Raw genomic sequence first — 21,613 nt, 5'->3', positions numbered from 1 at the left:
CCTGCTGAAATACCTCAGTGTACTCAGTCCCATACCATTTTCTGTCTATTAAAAGTCCAGCATCTCACAGCTGTGCTCACTATTCTCTCCAAAAAAAGGTCTCTGCAGTATTTCTGTGATTTCTATTCAAGGAAATCTATTCAGGAATGGCTAAAACACTATCTTTAAACAAAACAGCAAGAATTTCAAAGTTCCTTGGCCCAATTCAGCTCAGGCCCAGGAAAGGACAGGCTGTCTCATCATCCCCCAAACATGAAGCAAGACTTGAAACTTGGCAATTCTTATTATTAGGCTAGCAAGCAATTACCAACTCCTGGCTAAATACACTCTGCCTCTAGCAGAGAAGCTGTTGAGAGCCTTGTCCTGACCTGCAGTCCCAGCAGCATGACATGTCTTTAAGGCGTTACCCTCTCCTTTATATAATTTGGTGGCTGTAAGCACCAGCCACCATCCCTCAGCAAACCAGCTCAGCCTTCATAATGTGGATTCTACCTCTTTATAATACTGAAAACAACAACACTGCTACCAAGATGAGAAAAATCCATTCACTCACTGAAAATAGGGCCTCTAAACTATTAATTTCTGCAGAATTTAAGCTTTTCCACTCCAGAGAAGTCTGTACAAAGCTCTCAGCCCTGCCAAAGTACCATTTTCCTGGCACACAGAATCTAACCAGGTGCCTTGAGCCTGCAGACAGATTCCCCCAGTGGAACTGCAGTGCCAGAACAGAGCTACCATGCTGCAGCACAGCAAGATCAGACAGAGGTCTGCTGGATCCCCTGGCAGCACTAAATCTCACAAATCCAGGCAGGACTATGAAATTGAGGCACTGCCCTCAGGAACAGAGAAGGGACAGTTGGCTCCTTGGGGGGCATAGGGCCATACCCTCTTACCTCCCTCCATTAACAAACAGGCTGTAACACAGGAAAACAAAACTCCTTATCTCTCATACTCAGCCCATCAGTCTACTGTGTGACAGCAGCAATCTGCAACTGAAGGACAGAGACATAAATATAACTGACATTTTCAACGACTTGAGGATATTGGTCTGCAAAAGATCTTCTACACCAGCTACCAACAGCAGAGGGAAGGAGTAGATATAAGAAAATCTATTGAATTTAGGTGCTATCAAAAAATAGTGGAGAAAAAACAAACACTTTTTCCTTGCTATATCCCAAATAGGGAACTTGTACTTCTGTCCCTGTAAAAAAGGGATAGCCTCATCTTCACCAGAAAACTGCTGGCAAAACACTAAGCCTGCACTAAAGTCAGGGCATCCCTGTGGATGTTTGTGGTGAGCAACACATTCTTGCAGAGAAGGCTGTTTCACAAGCCCTACTTTGCCATTACTGAGAAGCAATAATATCCCTGTGTTTATTTTCATGGGCTTCACTTCACTGCTGAGGCACTTTGCTTACTGCCTTGGGAACAGCGGCGGCACAGGTCAGTAGATCAGAGCAAATATTTACCCTGGGTCAGTGAGGGGCCTGCATGCCTTGTAGCTCTTGAGGCATAGAAAAAGGATTAAATGACCTAAAAAATACCCTGGTCAGCCTGTACTGAGATATTCAACCTGCAAGAGGCTGCCAGGTAAACTGTAGTAAACAGCACTTGTCAGCTGATCCGAGAGTTGATGCATTGGAGTACACTCACTGATGTTACATTACAACACCGTTTTGGAAATGTTATTTAGGCAAAAGAGCATCTCCTCTTACCCACAGGTGTCACAAGTATCTCTAACGTGGGGCCAATCCAAATCACACTGACCTGATTTATTTGGGGCCTGCCTTGTACCTTACCCCAGTTCTATACATGCAGTGCATGGTTCGTGAGCTCCTGTGAATTCTTCTGTACAAATCAGATTTATTCCAGATAGGTCTAGTCCTATCACAGATATGTCTTAATTACTTGGCTGTAGAAGGAGAAAAAACTGCACAGCAGTGCTTCACATCTCTGGTTTGTAAAAGGATCCCTGCACCACTTGGGATGGACTAGAAAGATCACAGCTCCCTACATGTACTGTGGTGAAATCAAGAATTATTTGACTCTGATAGGAAAGAAACAGCTTTAAGAAAGGTAATGAATATGCTTTTATGAAGTATCCACAGCAGCCTGTGTCAATGACAACTCACAGAACTTAAGAAGGAGTTTTAGACCAGCCTGCTCCAAGTACCTAAGGACACAGAATTCCAATGATTCCTGTACAAAGGATGATCACTGCTGCAACACTTCCCACAGCTCTACCACACACAGCAGCAATCTGCTGCTCTCAGCTCAATACATCCCTATGATGGGCCTAAGTGAAAGCAACATCCAGAGATCTCCCAGAAGGAGAAACTGCACTCTAACACTAAAGGACAACCACAAGAGAGAAGTTGTGCTGAGCAGGACACACACAACCTTGGGTTGTACCAAAGGGACAGGGTGGCCAACAGAGTAACCCAACCAAAACACTCAGTACGCTGCAACGTGTGTGTATGCACGTCCTCCAGTTATGAAGGCAGAAGAATTAGAGTGCCTTTGGATTCAACATGGAATTACCACATTGCCTAATGCTTGTAATTAGAGGGCAGAATGGATTGGGAAGCTTACAAGCATCTCATTCAATGAGAAACAGGGGATTTGCATGTGCAGCTTGCAAGGTGTTACAGGAACCTACTCACACACACACACAGCGTCTGAGGAGCAAGTGGGAAAGTAGATGTGGCAATTAAACACCATCACACAATTATCAAAGTAACTGCTCAATAACTGCTCAATAGAGATGAGCCACCTGTGTAGCACTGAAGCACCCTGGAAGAAATCTAAACTTTCCAAGATGAGCTTTCAGGAAAAAAAATCATTCCTGCCAAAAGCACCCCAAGTGCCTGTGGAAGCTGGAGGAGGAGACACCTCAAAGGATGTGTGGTGGAACAGAGAGAGCTGACACTCATTTCTAGGCTCTGGAATACCCAGATCTCTGCAGCAGTGATGGGAATAACTAACACACTTGCTGTAGTCCCTTACTGACTCCTCCCTCAGGAAATCTGTGCCTGTTGGCATCTCTACACTGACAACCAGCACACAGATGTTAGGAATTAAAATAAAAGTAAGCACCAATTTCCCAGCCACAACAGCTGCTCCTGCCAGTTGTCAAGGTAAAATATTTTACAGAGCTAAAGGTTAACTTACTCAAATTAACTCAGGCAAAGGAGGATCAAATCTTACCCCAGGCAACACTCAAACAAACCGAACTGGGGTAAAACTGAATTTTATTTGGAAAACACAATTCATCAGCACTTTCTCAAACTAGCCACCAATTTCCTGAGTAATCTCAACTGATAAACAAGGAAGTGAGCGGTAGTAATAGCCTAACTAGTTGCATGCTTCATTTTTTCCTTTTTTTTTTTTTTTTTTGGTGGTAAGGATGGCAGAAGGGAGAAGACAACAGAGCACACACAGGAGGAGTAATATGAACAGAGATTTTCTACGAACTCCTGCTTCTATAAATCATTTGGCTAACAGCTGTATTCTTGTTCACACACACAGCTTTGCCAACAAGAGTGCACAGCCCAAGGCTTTGACATCAAAGCTCATTTCATGTGCATGAAAAATAAAAACACTAGTTTTCAAAGCCCATGCATGGGTAAAACTGAAGTTTCATTACTTTTTAAGTGTTTCATTAATAAAATTTGCACTCGTGTTCAAAGTGAAGTACCAAATACACAACCATCCTCTCTGTGTTCATAAGGGTGTTCCACCACCACCCAAGATGCTCCTTTTAAAGCACAGCAATACCCAACAGATGCAAAGCACCATCACTTGCCTAAGACAAAACACACTAAACCTGGATTTTAAAAAACAAATGCCTCTCACTTCTCTCACTCCCATTTTAAACAAACCAAACACATGAAAGCCAGAATATTCCTTCTTTTTCCTTCAAGTACTGAAATCCTTTCTGAAAATTAAAAGTCCACAAACAAAATTCATTGCCCTGTATGAATAGAGTGCAACATGCCAACATCAAGACCCAAATAATCATTCTAGGGATTCCAACACTATCTGTAGGGCAAATGTAAATTTGGCTTTTAATCCTCCAATTTTTGCCATTTCTAGGCATCACACACCTCAACAAGGACCCTGAAGTATTATCCAGCTGACTAGCTTTTCATTTGAACAACATGAACAAACTTTGTTTAACCATGACCCAGAGCCACACATGAAATGAGATTAAAGTTGTCTCCTCACATTTAGTAATCTTCTAGTTAACATGCAAAACACCAAGAAAGCTACTTAAAAGGAAAAAAAATCAGTCAGGGCAACAAAAACTAAGGGCCTTGTCTGACTGCAGCTAAGCAAATTGTTAAACATGTTATCCTCCTACGTATTTTAGGTACTCAGGTGCAAGGTGATTTGCACACAGGTCAGGATCCTGTACCTGTGCTGTGGGCTACACTGAAAAATACCTTGGGAAGTTGATGCTGGAGTCCAGCAATGCAGCTGGATGACCTGCAAAGCATGTTTCATTTGCTTTGATGGCAAAGACACCCTTGAGTCTCACCAAAAGGTTCAAGGCACCACAGTCCCAGATACCTGTGCTATATTCTCCAAAAGACCCTGAAGTTAGTAGTTCTTGTCACACTCACAACACTAGTGGCTACACTGCAGTCACCCTCAATACACTGAAATAAGAAATGTGTTCTGCCCTACATGTGGGAACACCCTTAGGGGTAAACTTAAGGAATGTGAAATATACTCTTGGGATTTTATTTTAATCCAACCCTACAGAACTGGAAGGTTTCAGTATGAATAGCTTTTTGCCAGTGACCAGGAAAAGACAAAGCATGTCCCTAGCAGTGTCAAAATATGTTTAAACTAAGGCCATTGTAACTAAAATACATAACCACTGACAGTCACTACTGACCTACACAGAAAGGCTACAAAACCAGCTTTATTGACATGGATTTTCAAATGATTACAAAGGATGAACCTCTTAGAAGAGGAGCAATGATACTCTTTCACAGGAATTAGAAAACCAAAAGGCGCTTACTTAGATCTACAAACACCAGAAACTTGAATAAGCTAAAAGAGTCAATGTTTCCCCTTCTGAATAAAGAGGATATTCTCTAGACTGTTGTACTTACTGTGAAGGTAGTCTGCCAGGTCACCACCATTACAGTACTGCAAACAGAACAGAAAGCTCAGTTAATGCAAGGCAAATCAAAGATTAAAAAGAAAAGCTGTAAACTTCACTAGGCTGACAGGCTTATCTTAGTATTTAAACACAAATAATCACACGTCAAAATATGTATTCAAAAGTTGGCAGGGAAAACCCCATTCCTATGGGTTCCTCTTCGGTCCTGTTTCCCCTAAATGTTGTGTTGCATTGTGATACACCAGCATTAACCAGCTTTTTTGTGCACATCAGTGAGAATGGTAAAACCAGAAGAAAGCAGAAGGGTCTCCACCAGAAAGCTGAGGAAAGCCTGAGAACAGCCACAGCTGAAAACTGAAATTCCTCACATCAACGTTCCACATCATTAAGAAAAGTCAACAAGAGCTCAGAGTGAAAACTGCAGAGGTAAGAAAACATTCACAAGCTTTGCAGGTAAGCTGTGACAAGAAAACTCTCTCCATGTAACTTTGAAGCTGATGCTACCCAGTAGCATCCATTTGACCCCTGAGGTAAGACATCTGACTGCTCAAGCCTGTGCCAGCATGACCTGACAGCAGCAATATGAAAAATCCCCTGGCTGCTATCTGCACCCACACTGCTCCAGCTCTCCAAGGCGTGCAGCTGCAGATTGGATTAGCAAAGCAACACAGGTGAGACTGCCAGCAGGAAGCACCACTTGTGTAACACACTCATCTGCTTCAACTGAGTTTAAAACATGAAAGAGGAGAAATTGGGGGGGGGGGGGGGAAGAAAAAAAGAGAAAGACATACACTCACCTCCATAACCAAGTAGACAGAGTTTGCCAGTTCCTGGGGAAATAGAAAATGGAAAACTCAGGGATTTATGCACTGAAATATTTCACACACTTAATTACTGCATTTCCCTTTAAACAGGTAATCTGTGCTCTGTTATGAGTCAGACTGAAGAGAGGGTGTAAACATTATGGGTTAATTCCTGGAAGATTGCTTACTTTAAAAATGTCAGGTATTGAAGCATGTTATTGCTTTCTGAGTGTGCATCTGTTTAACCAAGCTGATCTCCTGAATTGTGGCTTGGGTCTTCATGCCCTTTCAGGCTCTGGGGATTATCACTGGCACGCAAGAGAGATGCTGGAACACTGCTATCTTAGAACCTTAATCATTTCCACATTTAACTTGGCCCTTTATAGCAGCTATGCCCACATGAGCTGTGCTAGCCTGAACAGAGAGATAAGAGCGACAAATTCTGGGACCTGCAATTCAACCCCATGGCTGAAAAGTGCCCAAGAGATTCACCTTCAATTGGAGGTAAAAAAAGGAAACATCTCAGGTAAAAAAATGCAACACTGGCCAACCAAGCTTTCTGTATGCATTAACACAGTGTCATTATCAGGTGGCTAAAGCTTTCTAGATTATCATGGGGGTCAACACCAGCAAAATCCAGGCCAAATGCTCATCTTCCTAAGTTCACTACAAGTGCTGCACTGTGATGCTCTTAGCATGTTGAGAGTTTACCTAAGGCCTTAGCTGACCTCCTCCCCTAAGGGAACATGTACAAGATGGTATATCCATGGTACAAGCACAGGATAGCGAGGAGATGAACACCACAGAGCCACAACAGGATCTCAGGTGGCTGTGCAGCACGTGGTGACACCAGTTGCTGCCTGGCACGTATCTAGCAGAGCCATCAAAACACTGGCAGAGAACAAGACACCAAAACAGGGAGATGTTTCCAACCCTGGGTAGACCCAAAAGGCCAAATGACTAAATCCTCTTGTTGAAACAGAAGTCAGACAGAAGCAGACCTACTACATAAAAGCCTGTAATTTAGAAGCCTGTAAGCTGAAGTTCTGGAAGCAGTGGCAGAGACTTCACTCCATTTCCACAGCTCCAGGGCAGCATACCTTTACTCACAGGCTGTTTAGATACCTGCCCACCTGATTCCTCTTCAGAGCCCAACTACCATTTCAAAAACCCCAGCATCCACCTTACCAGCCCTTTAGTTTCCAAGCAGTCTCCACTGTCTGCTCTCAGCCCCTTTCATCTTGGCCTGCCCACAGGACTAACTCCTGTCAAGCCTGTACCAAATTGCCTGCCTTTGTCAACACCTCGAGTTCTCAGCATCTCTCATCATTTCTCTTCCATCCTCTTTTAACCTCACAATGTGAAATCTGGGTTTCCAGATGTTTGCTGGAAGACTGGTTGGAGGTAGAGGGGGGGAGAGGAGGAAGCTGAATTACCTGTGATTTGAGAGACTCGAGCCACAGCTGCAGGCAGCACCAGCCACCTTCCCCTGGAGGGGCTCAAGGCACTGTGCAGCCCCCTGGGTCAAACATTCACTGGAGTCTGGGGCTGCCCAACCTCAGCTCTCACAGCTGCTCTCACTGCCCAGCCCAGCTGGGCTTTTTGAAGCCCCCTTGTTTGTTCAAAAAGCAATTTTCTGTGATACTTCCAGAAGGTGTTTGTTGCACTTCCCTGCATGACAAGCACTACTTTAAACAGGCTTTGTTTTTCAACCTCTGTGTTTGAAAGCAACACACATTAAGTCATCCAATTTCACACACACTGTGGATGAAGTGGGAAACCAGTCTGTGGCTAAAAGCACCACCCCAGGGAAGCAGTCCAAGAAGAAAACCCCAAGCATTGTCACAAACTTTGCACATAAAGTGCCGAGGGAGAATTTTCAGGACCATTCAAAGCCCACCAGCTCCTACTGTCCTAAGCAGGAACAGTGGCAAGCCAAGGTTTATGAAAGACACCCAGGACTTTCACTTCTCCATGAACTCCAGCCCCAGATGTACCAGAGGACAGGAGACACACTAGAAGTGCAGAGCAGCTGCTCAGGGAGCTCACTAAGTGGCACCTGCTGGGCACAGAGAAGTGCCTGAAGTGGTTTTTGCAGCCCACACCAAGTTCATCACTGTCACAACAACAGTTTTCATACGTATTTCTTGTCTAAACATGCACATGAATATGTATAGTGCCAGCAGGGTTTGGGGAAGTCAGTATATTATTACCTATATAGAAAATGAAGAGGAAGCTGAGCTTACACAAACCAAGTCCAGGAGATATTTGTAACAAGTTATTAGCCAACAGCTAATGTGCACTGTGCAGTATGGTTGTTTTTCCACTCTACATTATTTAAAGACTGCAAACAAACATCATCAAGCAAGTAATTGATTTTTGGCAGCCAGCATGTACAGTGACTAGGGTTAAACAAGGACCTACACAGGCAAGGGAGATGCTCTGCTCAACTTTCCAAATAACAATGTGACCTTGGTGGTTTTATCTCTTCACCTTGTGCTGGTGGGACAAGAGGGCAACGCCTGAAAGGCTTCTAGGAGAGAAGCAGGTGCTCCCCCAGCCACCCACTGGCAACAGCACTCTCTGAATTCAACCTCACCAGGAAGCACTGACCTCCCTGCAGCACACACACCCCACAGCACAGGAACAGCTAGCAAGGGTATTTTCAGATCACAGACGCCTGTAGTGGGGATAACTTCTACATTTGCAGCTTCAGCATTTGAAGACTCACTTATTGGAAAGAGACACATTGAATTTTGCCAACAAAACTAAATATTTATTTCAGGAAAGGTCCCAGTAACAAGCTCTGTTTGAAAACAGCCAGTAGAGCTTACTGTGATTACAACAGATTCAGCTATCTAAAGAAACTTCTAGTTTCTCAAATGGGCTGATGGACTTCTCAAGCTGATTCAGCAACAGGAACTGCTTCTCGTCCATTTTTATCCTTCCACAGTATTTATGATTTGTTCATCAACAAGGAAAAAAAGTACTGCAAGCCAATTCTTGCAGGCTACCATTTTCTCTGAAAAAAACCCAAAATGCCAAACCCACTTGTTTTCACATCAGTAACAGGAATAGTATTACAGTTTGCTGTATCTCTGCAGCAGCTTATGTCCAAGAAGCACTACAGATAATTTCCTCTGGATCTCCTATTCACATGTGCAGCCAAGGCTAATCCTGTCACTAAACAAGTTCAATGAGGGGAACAGCACAGAGGCAACCCCCTAACTTTTCCTCTCATCACAAAGTGCAGCAGTACCCTGACCACGCTCCACAATAGCAGCAAAAAGGCCTCTGCCAAAGGCATTAAGATGATAATTAATCAGTCTGGCTCATTGCCTGACTTGTAGTTCTTGCAGCAGAGGCCCCAGCGATGAAGTTACAATTTAATTGAGTGTAAAAATAGGCAACAGCCTCTGCTGTCTACAAATAACACACATCTGCTGAAGGAGGACAAAGAAATGAAGAAGCCTCATTTAGCAGTACGCCACAAATCACCCCAGGACTGTGCTCTGTTAAAATTCCTCACTGGGACACTTGGAGGGATGGCATTATGGACATCAACATCCAGCAGCCTGGTCTCCCTTTAATTTTCTCTCCACCCAGACTGGAAGGTGGCATGATCCTCTTCTTGGAAAGTGTGTGTTTAGGTGTGTCCAAAGGGAAATGTCTGGGTGTACCCACAGTTAGTCATCCTCCTACCACAGCTCAAAAAGACTAGAAGAGGAATTTTCCTTAGAAAAATCCTCCTCTGCACTCTACCCCAGCACTCAGCCTGACACCAAGTTTAGAAAGGTGTTCAGGAAGAGGAAAAAAGTGGAAGTTTAATTACACAACACTCCAAGGCTGTCTCAAAAGGGCACAATCTGTGTGGGACCAGTGCTGTAATAGATTCTGGGGTAAAACCAGCCAAGAACGGCTTCCACCTCACACAAGTCATCTTTTCTAGGAAGACTGGGGAATGCAAGAAGAAGACTTTTAAGATGAACACAGCCCCACTGTTAGTCCATGTGCTGAGCACCATGGGACTGACGAGGCTCCTGCTTCCCACAGGAGAGGAACTGTATGGATACAAGTCCTCAGGACTGGTTTTGTTACTCTCCTGAAGAGCAGCTTACCACCACCTGTTTGCTGGCCTCCCTCTGATGACAGAGGCTCCTGGTTTGTACCTCTTGGGAGATATCTCCCATTTGCTGCTTAACACTCCCTCTCCCACAGCACCCAGAAACACTGCCAAGCACAGATAATTGCTGCACATGGACCTCTGTAAGCAGGGCCAGGACTTACCCAATTGTACCAGCACAACAGAAGCATAACATAAAGCTGAGGGTCTGACAGTGGAAGATAACTAGACATCAACAGAAAGTTAAGCTTTTCCACCTTGTTTTTTCGCTTTTGCTACTTCTCCCACTCGCTGCAGCAGAACCACAGCACACTGCATGCTCCTGTTTTACCAGAAGGATCTCATGGAACCAGTGCCCTTCTGACCTGCAGTGTCTAGTCACCACTTTCTGACAGCGGCACTACAGTCATCAACGCAGGCCATAACAAACACAACTTTGCTTTACAGAAGCCAATTCCTAGGCCAGTGGCACCTGGAAAGCCTCTGACTCAGGCAGGGGCTCCCAAACTGACTGGGCTTGGGAAAAACAAACCCACTGTTCTCAAGTGAAGGAAGAAACTTTCCAAACAGTAAAACCTCTTAGTATTATTTCACTAGGGCTCACAGCTTGGCTTGAGCAGGCAAACCTCAAAAGAGGGAAAAGAAAAGTGTCATACTATGCAAGGATTATCTCCTGACACAACTATTTGAACGGAAGCAAGATAAGAGACAACAGTAACATCAATCTGAGGTATGGGAGCACCTTCCAATGCCCATGCTTTGGAAAAATAGATCTAAAGCAAATAGCTAGAAGATATTTACATGCCTTTTGACCTCAAGTGAAAAGAAAAACAGGTCTCAAAACCTCTTATGTTTGTTCTCTGGCTCTCGTCATTCTCCTCACTCCTCCTGAGCCTTATCAATAAGGAACTTAGGAACATTTTGAGCAGGTTTCCCATTCAGGAGACAGATGAAGAAAGAAAAGGAAAGCATTCATTCACTGCAGTATAATCTCTCTGCATGGACATGCAATACCACAAAATATTTCTCAAGCCCAGACACAGCTTCACAGCCAGGCAAAAGCACATTTTCAGACAGACTTCTGGGATTCAGGTTGTGCAGCCAGCAGTGTCCTGCACTGCAACAGTCAGTGGGTTATAAGGAACCAGCAGCAACTCTCCTCATGTGTATGGGCTATCCCAAAAGTGATAAATCCTGGGCTAAAGTAGCAGTCACAGAAAAGCACAGTCCAGGAAATTATATGCAAACAACACATACCATCACCCAATAGTCTATTCAATACCTTTGCCCATTTTGGCACCCCCAGGTCCAGCAATAAAACCTACTACTTCTGACTGGACAGTGTTATTACCATGGGCAGCAGATCTGTGACTTCCTAAAAGAATGAGGGTTTCTAATTTTTTCATGTAGATCCCATGGAATAAGCATCAGAAGCAAGACCAAGAGAGGCTCACAAACTTCTGCACTGGCTCTTAACTGCATTCCACTCCCTGCTGACCAGCCAGCTCGCTCCAGGATGCAGAGCACCAGCAGAGGCACATGGCAAGCAGAAGGGAGGCCCTGCAGCACAGAAGTGCTCTATGTCTGGCCTGGCAGCAGGCAGATTTTTGTAGCTCCAGAAGAACAGTGATGCCAAGAGTCAGGGTTATCCCACTGCAGGCACTACAGTGTTCTCTCAGTTGTAAAACAGATGAGCTGTTTCGGGACAGGTTGTACTTCAGGGAAGATGAACAACAGCAGGAAAGCTATCTTCCTGTTCAACACACAGGCTTCAGGAAGGGAGGGAAAGTATTTCCCACCCTCCTGGCAACAGTTCTAAAGTCTGCCTGCGTGACATTAATAAACAAACAACACAACGTCATGTCCATGAAGTTCTTGTTTGCCAGGCAGCTCACACCACCACAGACAAGTGAGAGGACAGCTGGTAAGGCAGCTCAGTCTTGAAGTGACGTGAACCAACTTCACCTTCCCTTCCACCAGACATGAGCTTTCAGCAGGTGCCTTCAGACCAGCCCCACCTCTTCCTCCAGGCAGGGGCAGGCAGCAGTGCCTGGCACAGCCACACAGCTGGGAACTCCACTCTTGGCTTTGCACAAGTTCACTGCTGGCCTTGACCAAAGCCCTGAGATGCAGCGCACTTGCTGGATGACTGATGGCTGCAGTGCTTGCAGAGAGCTCACACAGGAAAACCTGACTCTCCTTCAGAGGCAGACGGGGCCTCTGCAGAGCAGCGCACCACAGCAAGTCACAGCTGGGAGCTGCATCCGAGCCTAACCACAGAAACCAAAGTATGGGATTAATGTTCTAATGGGGTACAGAGACAAAGTGGAAGGTTTCACAGGTCACAGAGCTTCAAGGCAAGACCAAAATCATGCATATGAGAGCAAATTGAAGACTTGTGCTGCTGGGACACTGAAAAGCAATCCCTTCTTACAGCAGTCACGTTCCTCTGGGGGTAACACTGCACCTCCTACCACAGTCTGTGCCCCTCCAGTCAGGTCTTGGGGAGGTATCATTGCCCAAGAGCATTCGACACAGTCCACATCTGTATGAAGCAGCTGCAGCAACACAGCAAGGACAAGAGAATGTGGAAGAAAAAAGCAGCAGAACCCTGAAAAGTCTGGCCTTTCTGACACAGAGTGGAAAGAAGTAGTTCCCCCTTTACCAACAGGCAGAATAATACCTAGAAGCTTCTTCAAACAAAAGCAAATTCCTTTTGGCAAATGGCAATGAGTTAGGTTAATGGTCTCAACAGAGAAAACTCCAGAATTCTAAAAACAATGAAAAATATTCAAGATCCAATTTGCTTTTCTGTATTCATTCCTCATCTCCTTTCTGCATCACAGTCATGTTATAAACCGAACATTTAAGGTTGAATTCCCCATTACCTTAAGCTCAGTCACATGTACTGGAATTAAATCCTTGCATACCGTAAAGTTGGATTTTATGAGCCTGCCCAAGGAGCAGGAGTAGTGGGGGGAGAGCTCTGGGTCAAGGTGGACAATAAGGTACAGGAGTGAACATTCAGTTTTAATCACACAGACATTCATTTACTGAGTTACGTGCAAATACAAGCAAAGTGACTCGGTCCCAAAATTTGATTTTAAAACCAATTAATGCAGTTGCACTGATAAAGTTGGGAACAGCTTGTTTTTAATGGTATATCCCAAACACAATCCAATATCCTGCAAGAGTTGGGTTTTTAAGCAACTCTGAAAATTAGAGGCACGATCTCCTTGAGGTTTTCTATGGCAACTGCACAACTGACTGGGCTTTACGAGTCTTCTCTTACATCCATTTCATACTTCATTTACCAGATTTAGGAAAACAAACACACTTCTTATCACAAAGGTGTGGAAACAAGGAGTTAAAAGAAAAAAAAAAAAAGCATGAATTTGCTCTCAAAACCAATCCAAGTTTAAGAGGGAAAAAATTAAGTTACTAGAATCCAGAGTAACACAGGCTTGAATCTGCAGTATTTGGAAAACAGAAATGAGTACTTTTTAATATGTTTAACATGCTGGCTACAAAGGGCAACTAACTGAAGAGAGTATCAGCTGCAAATGAAGAAGAATCCAAGGAGAAATCTCCCGATGGCCCAGTTGTGTGCACGGTGACGCGGCACACACGAGGGGACACACACAGCCCCTGGGGCTGCCTCCCAGCCCTGCCCAGCTCCACTTGCCCCACTGCAGTCCCCTGGGGTCCCTATCACACCAGCAGCTCTCACTCCCTGGGTCACCACAGAGCTGGCTAGGAGACCTTCCCTTCCTGGAGATGTAAGATGCTATGCTAAATGGGCTCTCTAATGACTTAAAATTATTCATCTTTCATTCCCCCCACTGGAACCACACTGTCTGGTTGATCCCTACTATGCCAGCTCAGCTGACCTAATTCCTCCTGTTATTCTGATGCTAGGAGACAAGCCAGGTGGCTCCTGCAGCCAGACAGAACATGATTGCCCTAAGCAACCAGTGATGCACAATTTGATTCATTTCACTCAGTCCCCCTTGAAACAACCTTGCTTAATAAACAAATGCAGCTTTGAGATCCTGACTCTGCATTCTGACAGCACCTCTTTATGTTCATGGAAGTATTTAAGGTCTGCACGTTATAAAGCAGGAGACATCACACAGCTAAAGCACCTCTTTGCTACACACTAAGCACAGAAGAGGTTTTAAAAGCTATCTGTGGGCAGGGCTCTTCCCTGGACTCTGCTGTGAACATTTGTTACTACATTTCCCAGAGAGGAACTATAACATCTGAAGACAATTAAGATTGTTTCTCTTAAGCAAAGTATGTTTAGGTCTGTACCTGAGAAACACTGCCTTGGAAGAGCATATCAATCATGTTCACTTTCCACTAAGTTTGCCATTTGCTATTGCTACATGAACATAAGCAACAGCAAAAAGGAAAAAAAAAAGCCCAAGACAACACTCAGCCAGCAAAAAACATCAAGCAAAAATGCACATACCAGTTTTGAAAAATTAACCCAAAATACTCTTCTTCCCTTTGCTATTCAAAGACCACCCCTGTGCTTAGTTTCTCATTTCCCACTATCTCACTTCTGGGATGAAGGCAGTTTGACTCATGGAAGACCCACACATCCACTTCCAAGCTTCTCTAGGTGTCTTGCCAAAGCAAACCAAAGCCATCTAGCTTGGATTCCTACCACCAACACAAACCCTCTGTTTGCTAGTCTGCCTGTTGTGCAAAGCTTTTTCGTTGGTATCAACAGGTGGGAAGGCAGGTGGTGCAGGAAAGGGAGAGGAGAAAGGAAGACACATGAAAGTGAACTGTACCCTCAATGCTCTACACAAACTTGAGCATTAAGAAGAGCTTTTGAAACACACCGTTTTATTGCAGTTTCATAATTTAGGGGCAAGTTCAGTCTGGCCACAAAATTTCATATTTTAATTATGTTTTGGTTTGGATTTATAAATATTTGAAACTAACTCAAATAGTGTTTCTCCATCTCAATTTAATCCCATCCAGCCACTGATTAGGAGGCACCTCTTCCCATCCATTGTCCAAATCTTCACCTCCTTGCTTTGCTCACTCCAGCCAAATGTGTTCAGTCATCACAAGGATTTACACTGGAAATTTTCACGGTGGAAACACTGATGGAGCTTCAAGAGGGGCAACACAAACAGCACTTCAGCCGCTACCAGAGCTTTGCTGTCAAACTGTGAACACAACAGGCTCCCAGTTTCCGATTACTCCTGGGAAACATTCCTTAATCTGTCATTATAGACTGAGTAATGCTACCTTCCACAGGAGCTTTAGAGGCTATTAACCACCACGTCGCTGGCCCTTGCATGACACCTTAATCATGTGAGAGGAACACAGGTATGTGCTTTACACATAGGATGAGTAAAACAGTGATCATAATTTCAGAAATGCAGCAAGACAACTCCCCCTAAAAAAAGCCCATGACTCCCCTGAGGTCTATATTTAGTGGTCAACATTTGCTGGATGTTTCTGTGACCTGCACAGTGGAGTACTTGGCTAGTCAAGCCAGTATTAAATGGAAGTTCAAGAGTATAAAACTCTCCACTCTCCATAAACATATTCATTTTGGTTCACTAAACTCAAGCCTTGCCCTACAAAACTAATGGCAGAGAGCGGTTGGGTTTTTATCCTTTTCCCTTCTAGCTCTAAATTAAGCTAGATCCAATCTTCAGTATCAGAGTGATTCCTTTCAACAGATGCAAGGATGCTGACGGAGCAGGACAGCAGACACCCCATTCTTGTCCGCAGCACAAACAGAAAGAGGATTGCTTGGCAGTTCAGAGAAGCCTGCACTTTACACCCACTCACCAGGCAACCTGCCAGCTTCGCTCGGGGATGGAATTAAAGCAGGATTTAACCAGGCAGCCTGACCTCAGGACTGTGATCTCCCAGACACACAGTGCCTCCTTAGTCATTCCAAGTGTCACAGTGAAGCCCTGTCTCCCAAGATGGGGCACCCAAACAGCAGTGCCTGAGGAACAGAAGATCCTGCATGAGCTGGCACGAGAGGTGGCAAGGCATGAGGTGACACTGTAGCAACACTGATTCATCCAGCATCACACTCATCAGCACTGTGCTGCAGCAGAAGCCAACGGTGCTGGAGGGCACAGCGAAGGACACTGCCGCACGCAGAGCTCCGGAGGTCCCGGGGGACAGCAGGAGGCACGTACACAAGATGCAGACCAGCAGCTAAAGGCTCTGTGTCAGAAAAAGGTGATGGTGCAGCCAGCACAGAACACCACAGCCCACCAGCCACCGTCCTGTCACAAGGATCTTTCTATACAGTAGCAACACAAGGCTGTTATTGCCTGGCCCTCACGACCAGCCCAGGGTGACTGATCACTAAGCTGGGAAGTGTTTGTTCTGCCACCCATTCCTTAATCCATGTGCACAAGCAAAACTGCACTGTAAGGACTTTGTGTTCTTTGTCTCCAGGTGATACAGTCATCGCAGCAGAAATATTTTTGGTGAGTGTGTAATACACGAGTTAAGCATTACTCTCCGCTCATCCCAGGCTGGTGAGTACAAGCCAAGCTGACACAAAATTATGGAAAGCAGACCCTCAGGTAACATGGTTGAACCAGAAACGTCACAGCATGGCGCCCTGTGTGACATGAACAGCTTTGTTGCTGCAACCAGTCCATCCCCCCCGTGCAAAAACTGGGGAAAAAAAATCACCAACACAAAACACACGTAATATGCACACAAGCACAGTCATAGCCAGGCTGCTTTAAGAAGCAAGCTCAGCTCACAGCACACAATTAGGGAAAATGTGTCAGTAAAATAATCCTTCTTCCTATTTCATGCAGGAAAATGCTTTCTAATATCCAGTGTATGACTTATGTCCAGGAATAGCAGATTTTTCTGCCCTAGCACCAACACAGCCATATGTGAGATCTTCACTGACACATATTCAACCTGGGGGAGTTGGCAGGCACAGAACAGGAAAAAAAAACCCACACACGGAATCTCCCACTGCCCAAAGATGTTAGTTACATATGTAGGAACTTACTTCTTCCTAGTGCTGGAAGAAATTGTCTAGTACACAGTGCTCTCAGGGTCTGACAAGCTCAAGAGTTATCTTCTACCACTGAATTTCCTCAGCTAATCAACTGGTCTCTGATCAGAGTTTCAGTGTCCTGAGTCACAAAGGAAACCAAAACAAGTAGCACACACCAGAACACATGCACTAAGCTTTCAGTGTCAACAGGTGTGAAGAGTTGAGCTGATCCTCAGTTTTGCAGATCAGTTTTCCAAGAAACCTCATTTCCATACCAAGTCCTCGTCTGGCAGAAACCAACATTTGTATCCTCATCGCTAATTTCCACCTTAAGGAACAAGAGCTCATTTGGCTGTCTTCAGAGTAAAACAACTTCTGGTATCCAGATGTCCCTCCAGACCACTGTACTCCCCTTGCCTGCTGCAGTCTGGGGACCCCAAGTCCAGCCCCTCTGCAAGCCAGCTGAGCAGTCAGGGATTGCTCAGTAACAACTAATGCACTCCACACGTGGTGGAATGCAGTTTTTACTCTATGCCAAACATCTCCTGTGCCTAGGAAAATCCTCCACCACACCACCATACAGACACTAAATAGAAGCACTTCTAAAAATGCCATACAATGGGATTTATCTTCATTTGGAGCAGGGCTTCTTACATCAGGCTCCTAGACTATTAACAGCACCTCTTACTAATACATGAGCACAGGATAATGGGAATATGCATATTTCATTTTGTGAACCATTCTCATGTAATGCTGCTGTTCTTAGGACTCCAGCAAGGGGATCTATAAAAGTCTAGTCACTGTCCTTTTATGCATTAAACATTCACTGGTATCGTTTACTCCTAGGAAGCTTCTTATTTTGTCATTATTTATGAACCAATATCACAAAGATCTATGAAATGAAAAGCAACACAGCAATTTTCCTAGATTTGAAGGATAAATTAAGGGTGCCAGGGTGACAGCTGCTTGTCAGCACTAAACATCAGCACAGCAAGTGTCTGTCTGGGGCAAATCTGGCATTACATCAAAAATCTTGTGTTGAATGAAGCCTGGTTAACATTAGTTTTTAACCAGGAAAATGCAAATGAAAGCATCATTGGGTGTAATCACTTGCTTACAGCCACTGTGGTTTTGGTAACCATTTCCTTGTGTGTAAGAAACACACGAGTAAAAGTCAGAGTCACAGTTGACAAGCAGTGCAGAGGAAGGGAGGACACAAAATTCAACAACAGCCAAAGCTACAGGGCAACATCAAATTTCACAGGAAGTATTTTTTCCTTTTAGCTCTATGATGTTGTAATGCAAGAACAAACCTCTTCAGTTTTAAAAAGCCTACAAGCAAGAGCTCATTAACTGCAAATATGGTATTTTAGAGAGTAAATACACGTGCAGCTACAAATGAAGTTGCTCTTCTATCAGAGGAGCAAGGTGAGTAATTAGTAGTCTTTTGCACAAGGTAAGGAACGGTGGGCAGAAACAACTTCCTTCCACAGACCTGCAGTTTTACCTCTGCAGATAATTTACTCTCATGTAACTCCTATCCTAAGCAGACACAGAGCAAGGCCAAACACTCAGACACAATACACACACAAACTATGTGGGTGGACTGCATCAGACTGTGTGGTGACTGACCACCTCACACCCTAGTAGCACTATAAAACATCCAATGCCCCCTAAGTTATCTCATTTTGCCTGAGAAATCAAATTACCCAGGTAATACAAGCACTCTGACAAGGCTGGCAACTAAACATACACCTGGGCATGCCTTGAGCCCTGGACCATTCTCAAGTTCCTGTTTTGCAGCATCTTAAACAGCTTCATGCTAGAACCTCACACATTGCTGCAGTTGTAACAGTAATGAAATCACTTCTTTTGCAGGAGTTGTTTCCTACCCAGCAGGGTAGGAAGGGAGAACAGAACAAAGGTTTTGAAAGATCTGCAACAAGCAAACCCAGCAGCAAAAATACTTAATACAAATACTAACTATAGGTGAAGTGCAGGAGCAGCCACTCACTCCCTCAAGTGAAAAGTTAGTAAGCAAATTTAGAAAGTACAGAGAATAAAAAACCCCATGAATTCTAATGCCCCAGAGCTTCCTCAGCTCTCCAAGCTACTCTGCAGCACGTATCAGGCCAAAGGCAGACACTGCTTTGGCAAACCAGCTCTGAAAAGTGGTTCAGGAGCAATGCACAGCTACCCAAGGATTATTCCAAGAAGCAATCCTGCTCCCAGCAGCTTTGCCTGCCTCTCAGAGCAGCATGACACCCCCCACATCCATCTCTCACCCAAACAACAGGCATTAAACACTCTCCAAGGCTCTGAGCCCTGGCAGCACCTTCCCACAGCACCCTGCTCCAGCAGAGAGGGACACGAGGGGTGTCACAGGGGGTGCAGGCCAGGGTGACCCAGGCAGACTACAGCCCCCAGAAGGCACTGCAAACAGGCTGTACCAACCGGCTGGGACTCGTGTCTGGGGTGACGTGGATGCTACCGGAGCCAATCCACGGGAGAAGGAGCAATGTCAACAAACACGGCGCCCTGTGGGACACGTGATAGCAGCAGCAGGGCAGGAGGCTCCGATAAGACACCCCAGGGCCACACAGGGTCTGGCCAGGCCAGTGATCACACAGTCACACTTGCCAACATCAGCCCCTTGGGGGCACAGGCTGTACCACACATCGCTCACCTGCCCCTGGTCCACGAGCACCACGGATCCATTTTAGGCTTTGGATCCTGTGGCATCTTTTACAAAGTATCACAAATATCAAAGAAAACTTGCCCTGTGAGCCTGCAGGATTTAGCTAATAATTCAAGGGGGAAAAAAACCCAAACAAAGCAAACCCTCATTGGGTAACTTGGGTTTCAGAGTGGATGGGTTTTAGCCTCTTAGATTAGATCTTCGGAGCTGACTTTGAAGGAAAAAGCAACTGTGGGAAACCACAATAATCTAAATATGTCTGCTGCAATTTTTAACACTTAGTGATAGCCACAAGGACAACAGAAAAATGCCAATTAAAATCCTCTGGGAACTGAAGACAATCATATGCTACAAAGTCATGCTCACACTATTTTCACATGGCCTAGAAAAAAAGAAATTTTCTCAGGCAGTGTATCCAGACCAGAGAAAGAAAATAAAAGGTAGGCATGCCAAAAATAACTACTGAACTTTTATTTCTAACATTTTGAGAACTTAAAGAGCTTCCAGCACAGACATATTCACCATACACTGCATTTCACTACAAAACATCCTAGGAACAGGAGCTCCCACTTCAACTCTCAACTGCATAGGAGTTCTGTGGTCCAGCCAACATGTAATACATGATCTGCTCAGCTGTGTTTATCTTTCCATAACTTATCAGAAGCCTTCCCCCCCCCCCCAGAATACATATCTGAATATAAACCAATTGTTAAGCCCTGAAATTTCACCAACTCCATTCAACCTCTCCCAACTCCAGAATGTTTTGCTGTAATTGAATGTATTTACCTGGAAGTCATACAAGGCAACGATGTTTTCATGTTTCAGTTCCTAGAAAAAGCAAAACAAAGACCATAAGCTGCGAGCAACAAAGGGCATATAGAACAAAGACTGAGGAAAACAAGTCAGTCCACCATTACCTTAAGGATTTTTATTTCCTTGCCCAGCAGAGTTTGTGATTTTGCAAGGTTCTTCTTGTTAATGCATTTCACAGCTACTTCCAGCTCAGGTTTCTGAAACAGTGCACATGTAACGCAAAGATGAATGTAAATTTCACCATTAAATTTACATTAGGGTAAGCAGCCTCTCAATAGATTACAAATACTACTGAAAGTCTTGCAGCAGCAGTAAAGGCCTCTCACTCCACATCCCAATGCTTTCCCCCTCTCTTGTTCAGACTTGCCCTTTCCAGAATTATGCTTGTCAGCCCAAGGAGAAAAGCCCAAGGTTTGGGTTTTTGTTCCTGCTTCACAGGATGATTATCCTCTTATTTAATCACTAGAAATAAACGCACTGTGGGAGCTATGGCTTATCCCAAGCCCTAATGATGGAAAATCCACTACCGGATTGGTTTCCTTGTATTTACCAGTAAGAGATTTCTCCTCCTCCTCCTGGAAAAATGAAGAGAAGAAGGAGAAAACTTCACAGGCACAAAGAAAACCCCAAACCAAAGGAAGAGCTGCCTACACACTTCTCGGATAGGGTGAGAGGAATTTTTTTGCCTTGTTTTGGAGGCAAGGGCAGGTTTTGGGGCAATAAGGCTCCCACCCCCCCAGCCACAAGGTGAAGAAGCCACCTGCCCAGCTCCTGCTCCCAAAGAAACTCCAGAGAGCACAATAATAAAGAACAATAAACACATTTACCATCCCCAGAGCTGCGCCAAGCCGGGGGTGATGCCCAGGCTGGAGGAATAACCACCGCAGCCAAGGGTGACCGGGACACGCTCCCCAGCTCGGCCCAGCCCAGTAAATAGCAAGAAATAAATAAATAAATACATCCAAAGCAGAAGGGAAACCCCCAATAAATAAAAAGCAGGGATTCTCACCTCTTTGTGCCTGCCTTTGAA

General features: G+C 44.7%; 1 protein-coding gene across 1 annotated transcript in view; it reads right to left on the bottom strand.

Moving 5' to 3' along the window:
- The window catches only part of ULK1 (unc-51 like autophagy activating kinase 1), a 75,668-nt gene extending 54,061 nt beyond the window's left edge, over positions 1-21,607 (bottom strand). The window contains exons 1-5 of the mRNA XM_009072695.1: positions 21,593-21,607; positions 20,688-20,780; positions 20,557-20,598; positions 5,932-5,964; positions 5,124-5,160 (exon numbers count right to left, since the gene is read on the bottom strand). Coding sequence (XP_009070943.1) covers positions 5,124-5,160; positions 5,932-5,937 — 43 coding nt within the window. The 5' untranslated portion in view covers positions 5,938-5,964; positions 20,557-20,598; positions 20,688-20,780; positions 21,593-21,607. The remainder of the gene's footprint in view (positions 1-5,123; positions 5,161-5,931; positions 5,965-20,556; positions 20,599-20,687; positions 20,781-21,592) is intronic.
- Between the last annotated feature and the right edge of the window lie 6 nt (positions 21,608-21,613).

Source organism: Acanthisitta chloris, unplaced genomic scaffold (assembly GCF_000695815.1).
Source record: "Acanthisitta chloris isolate BGI_N310 unplaced genomic scaffold, ASM69581v1 scaffold19314, whole genome shotgun sequence".
NCBI lineage: Eukaryota > Metazoa > Chordata > Aves > Passeriformes > Acanthisittidae > Acanthisitta > Acanthisitta chloris.
Note: the sequence above shows the minus strand (reverse complement) of the source record. Positions and strands in the feature narration are given on the sequence as shown.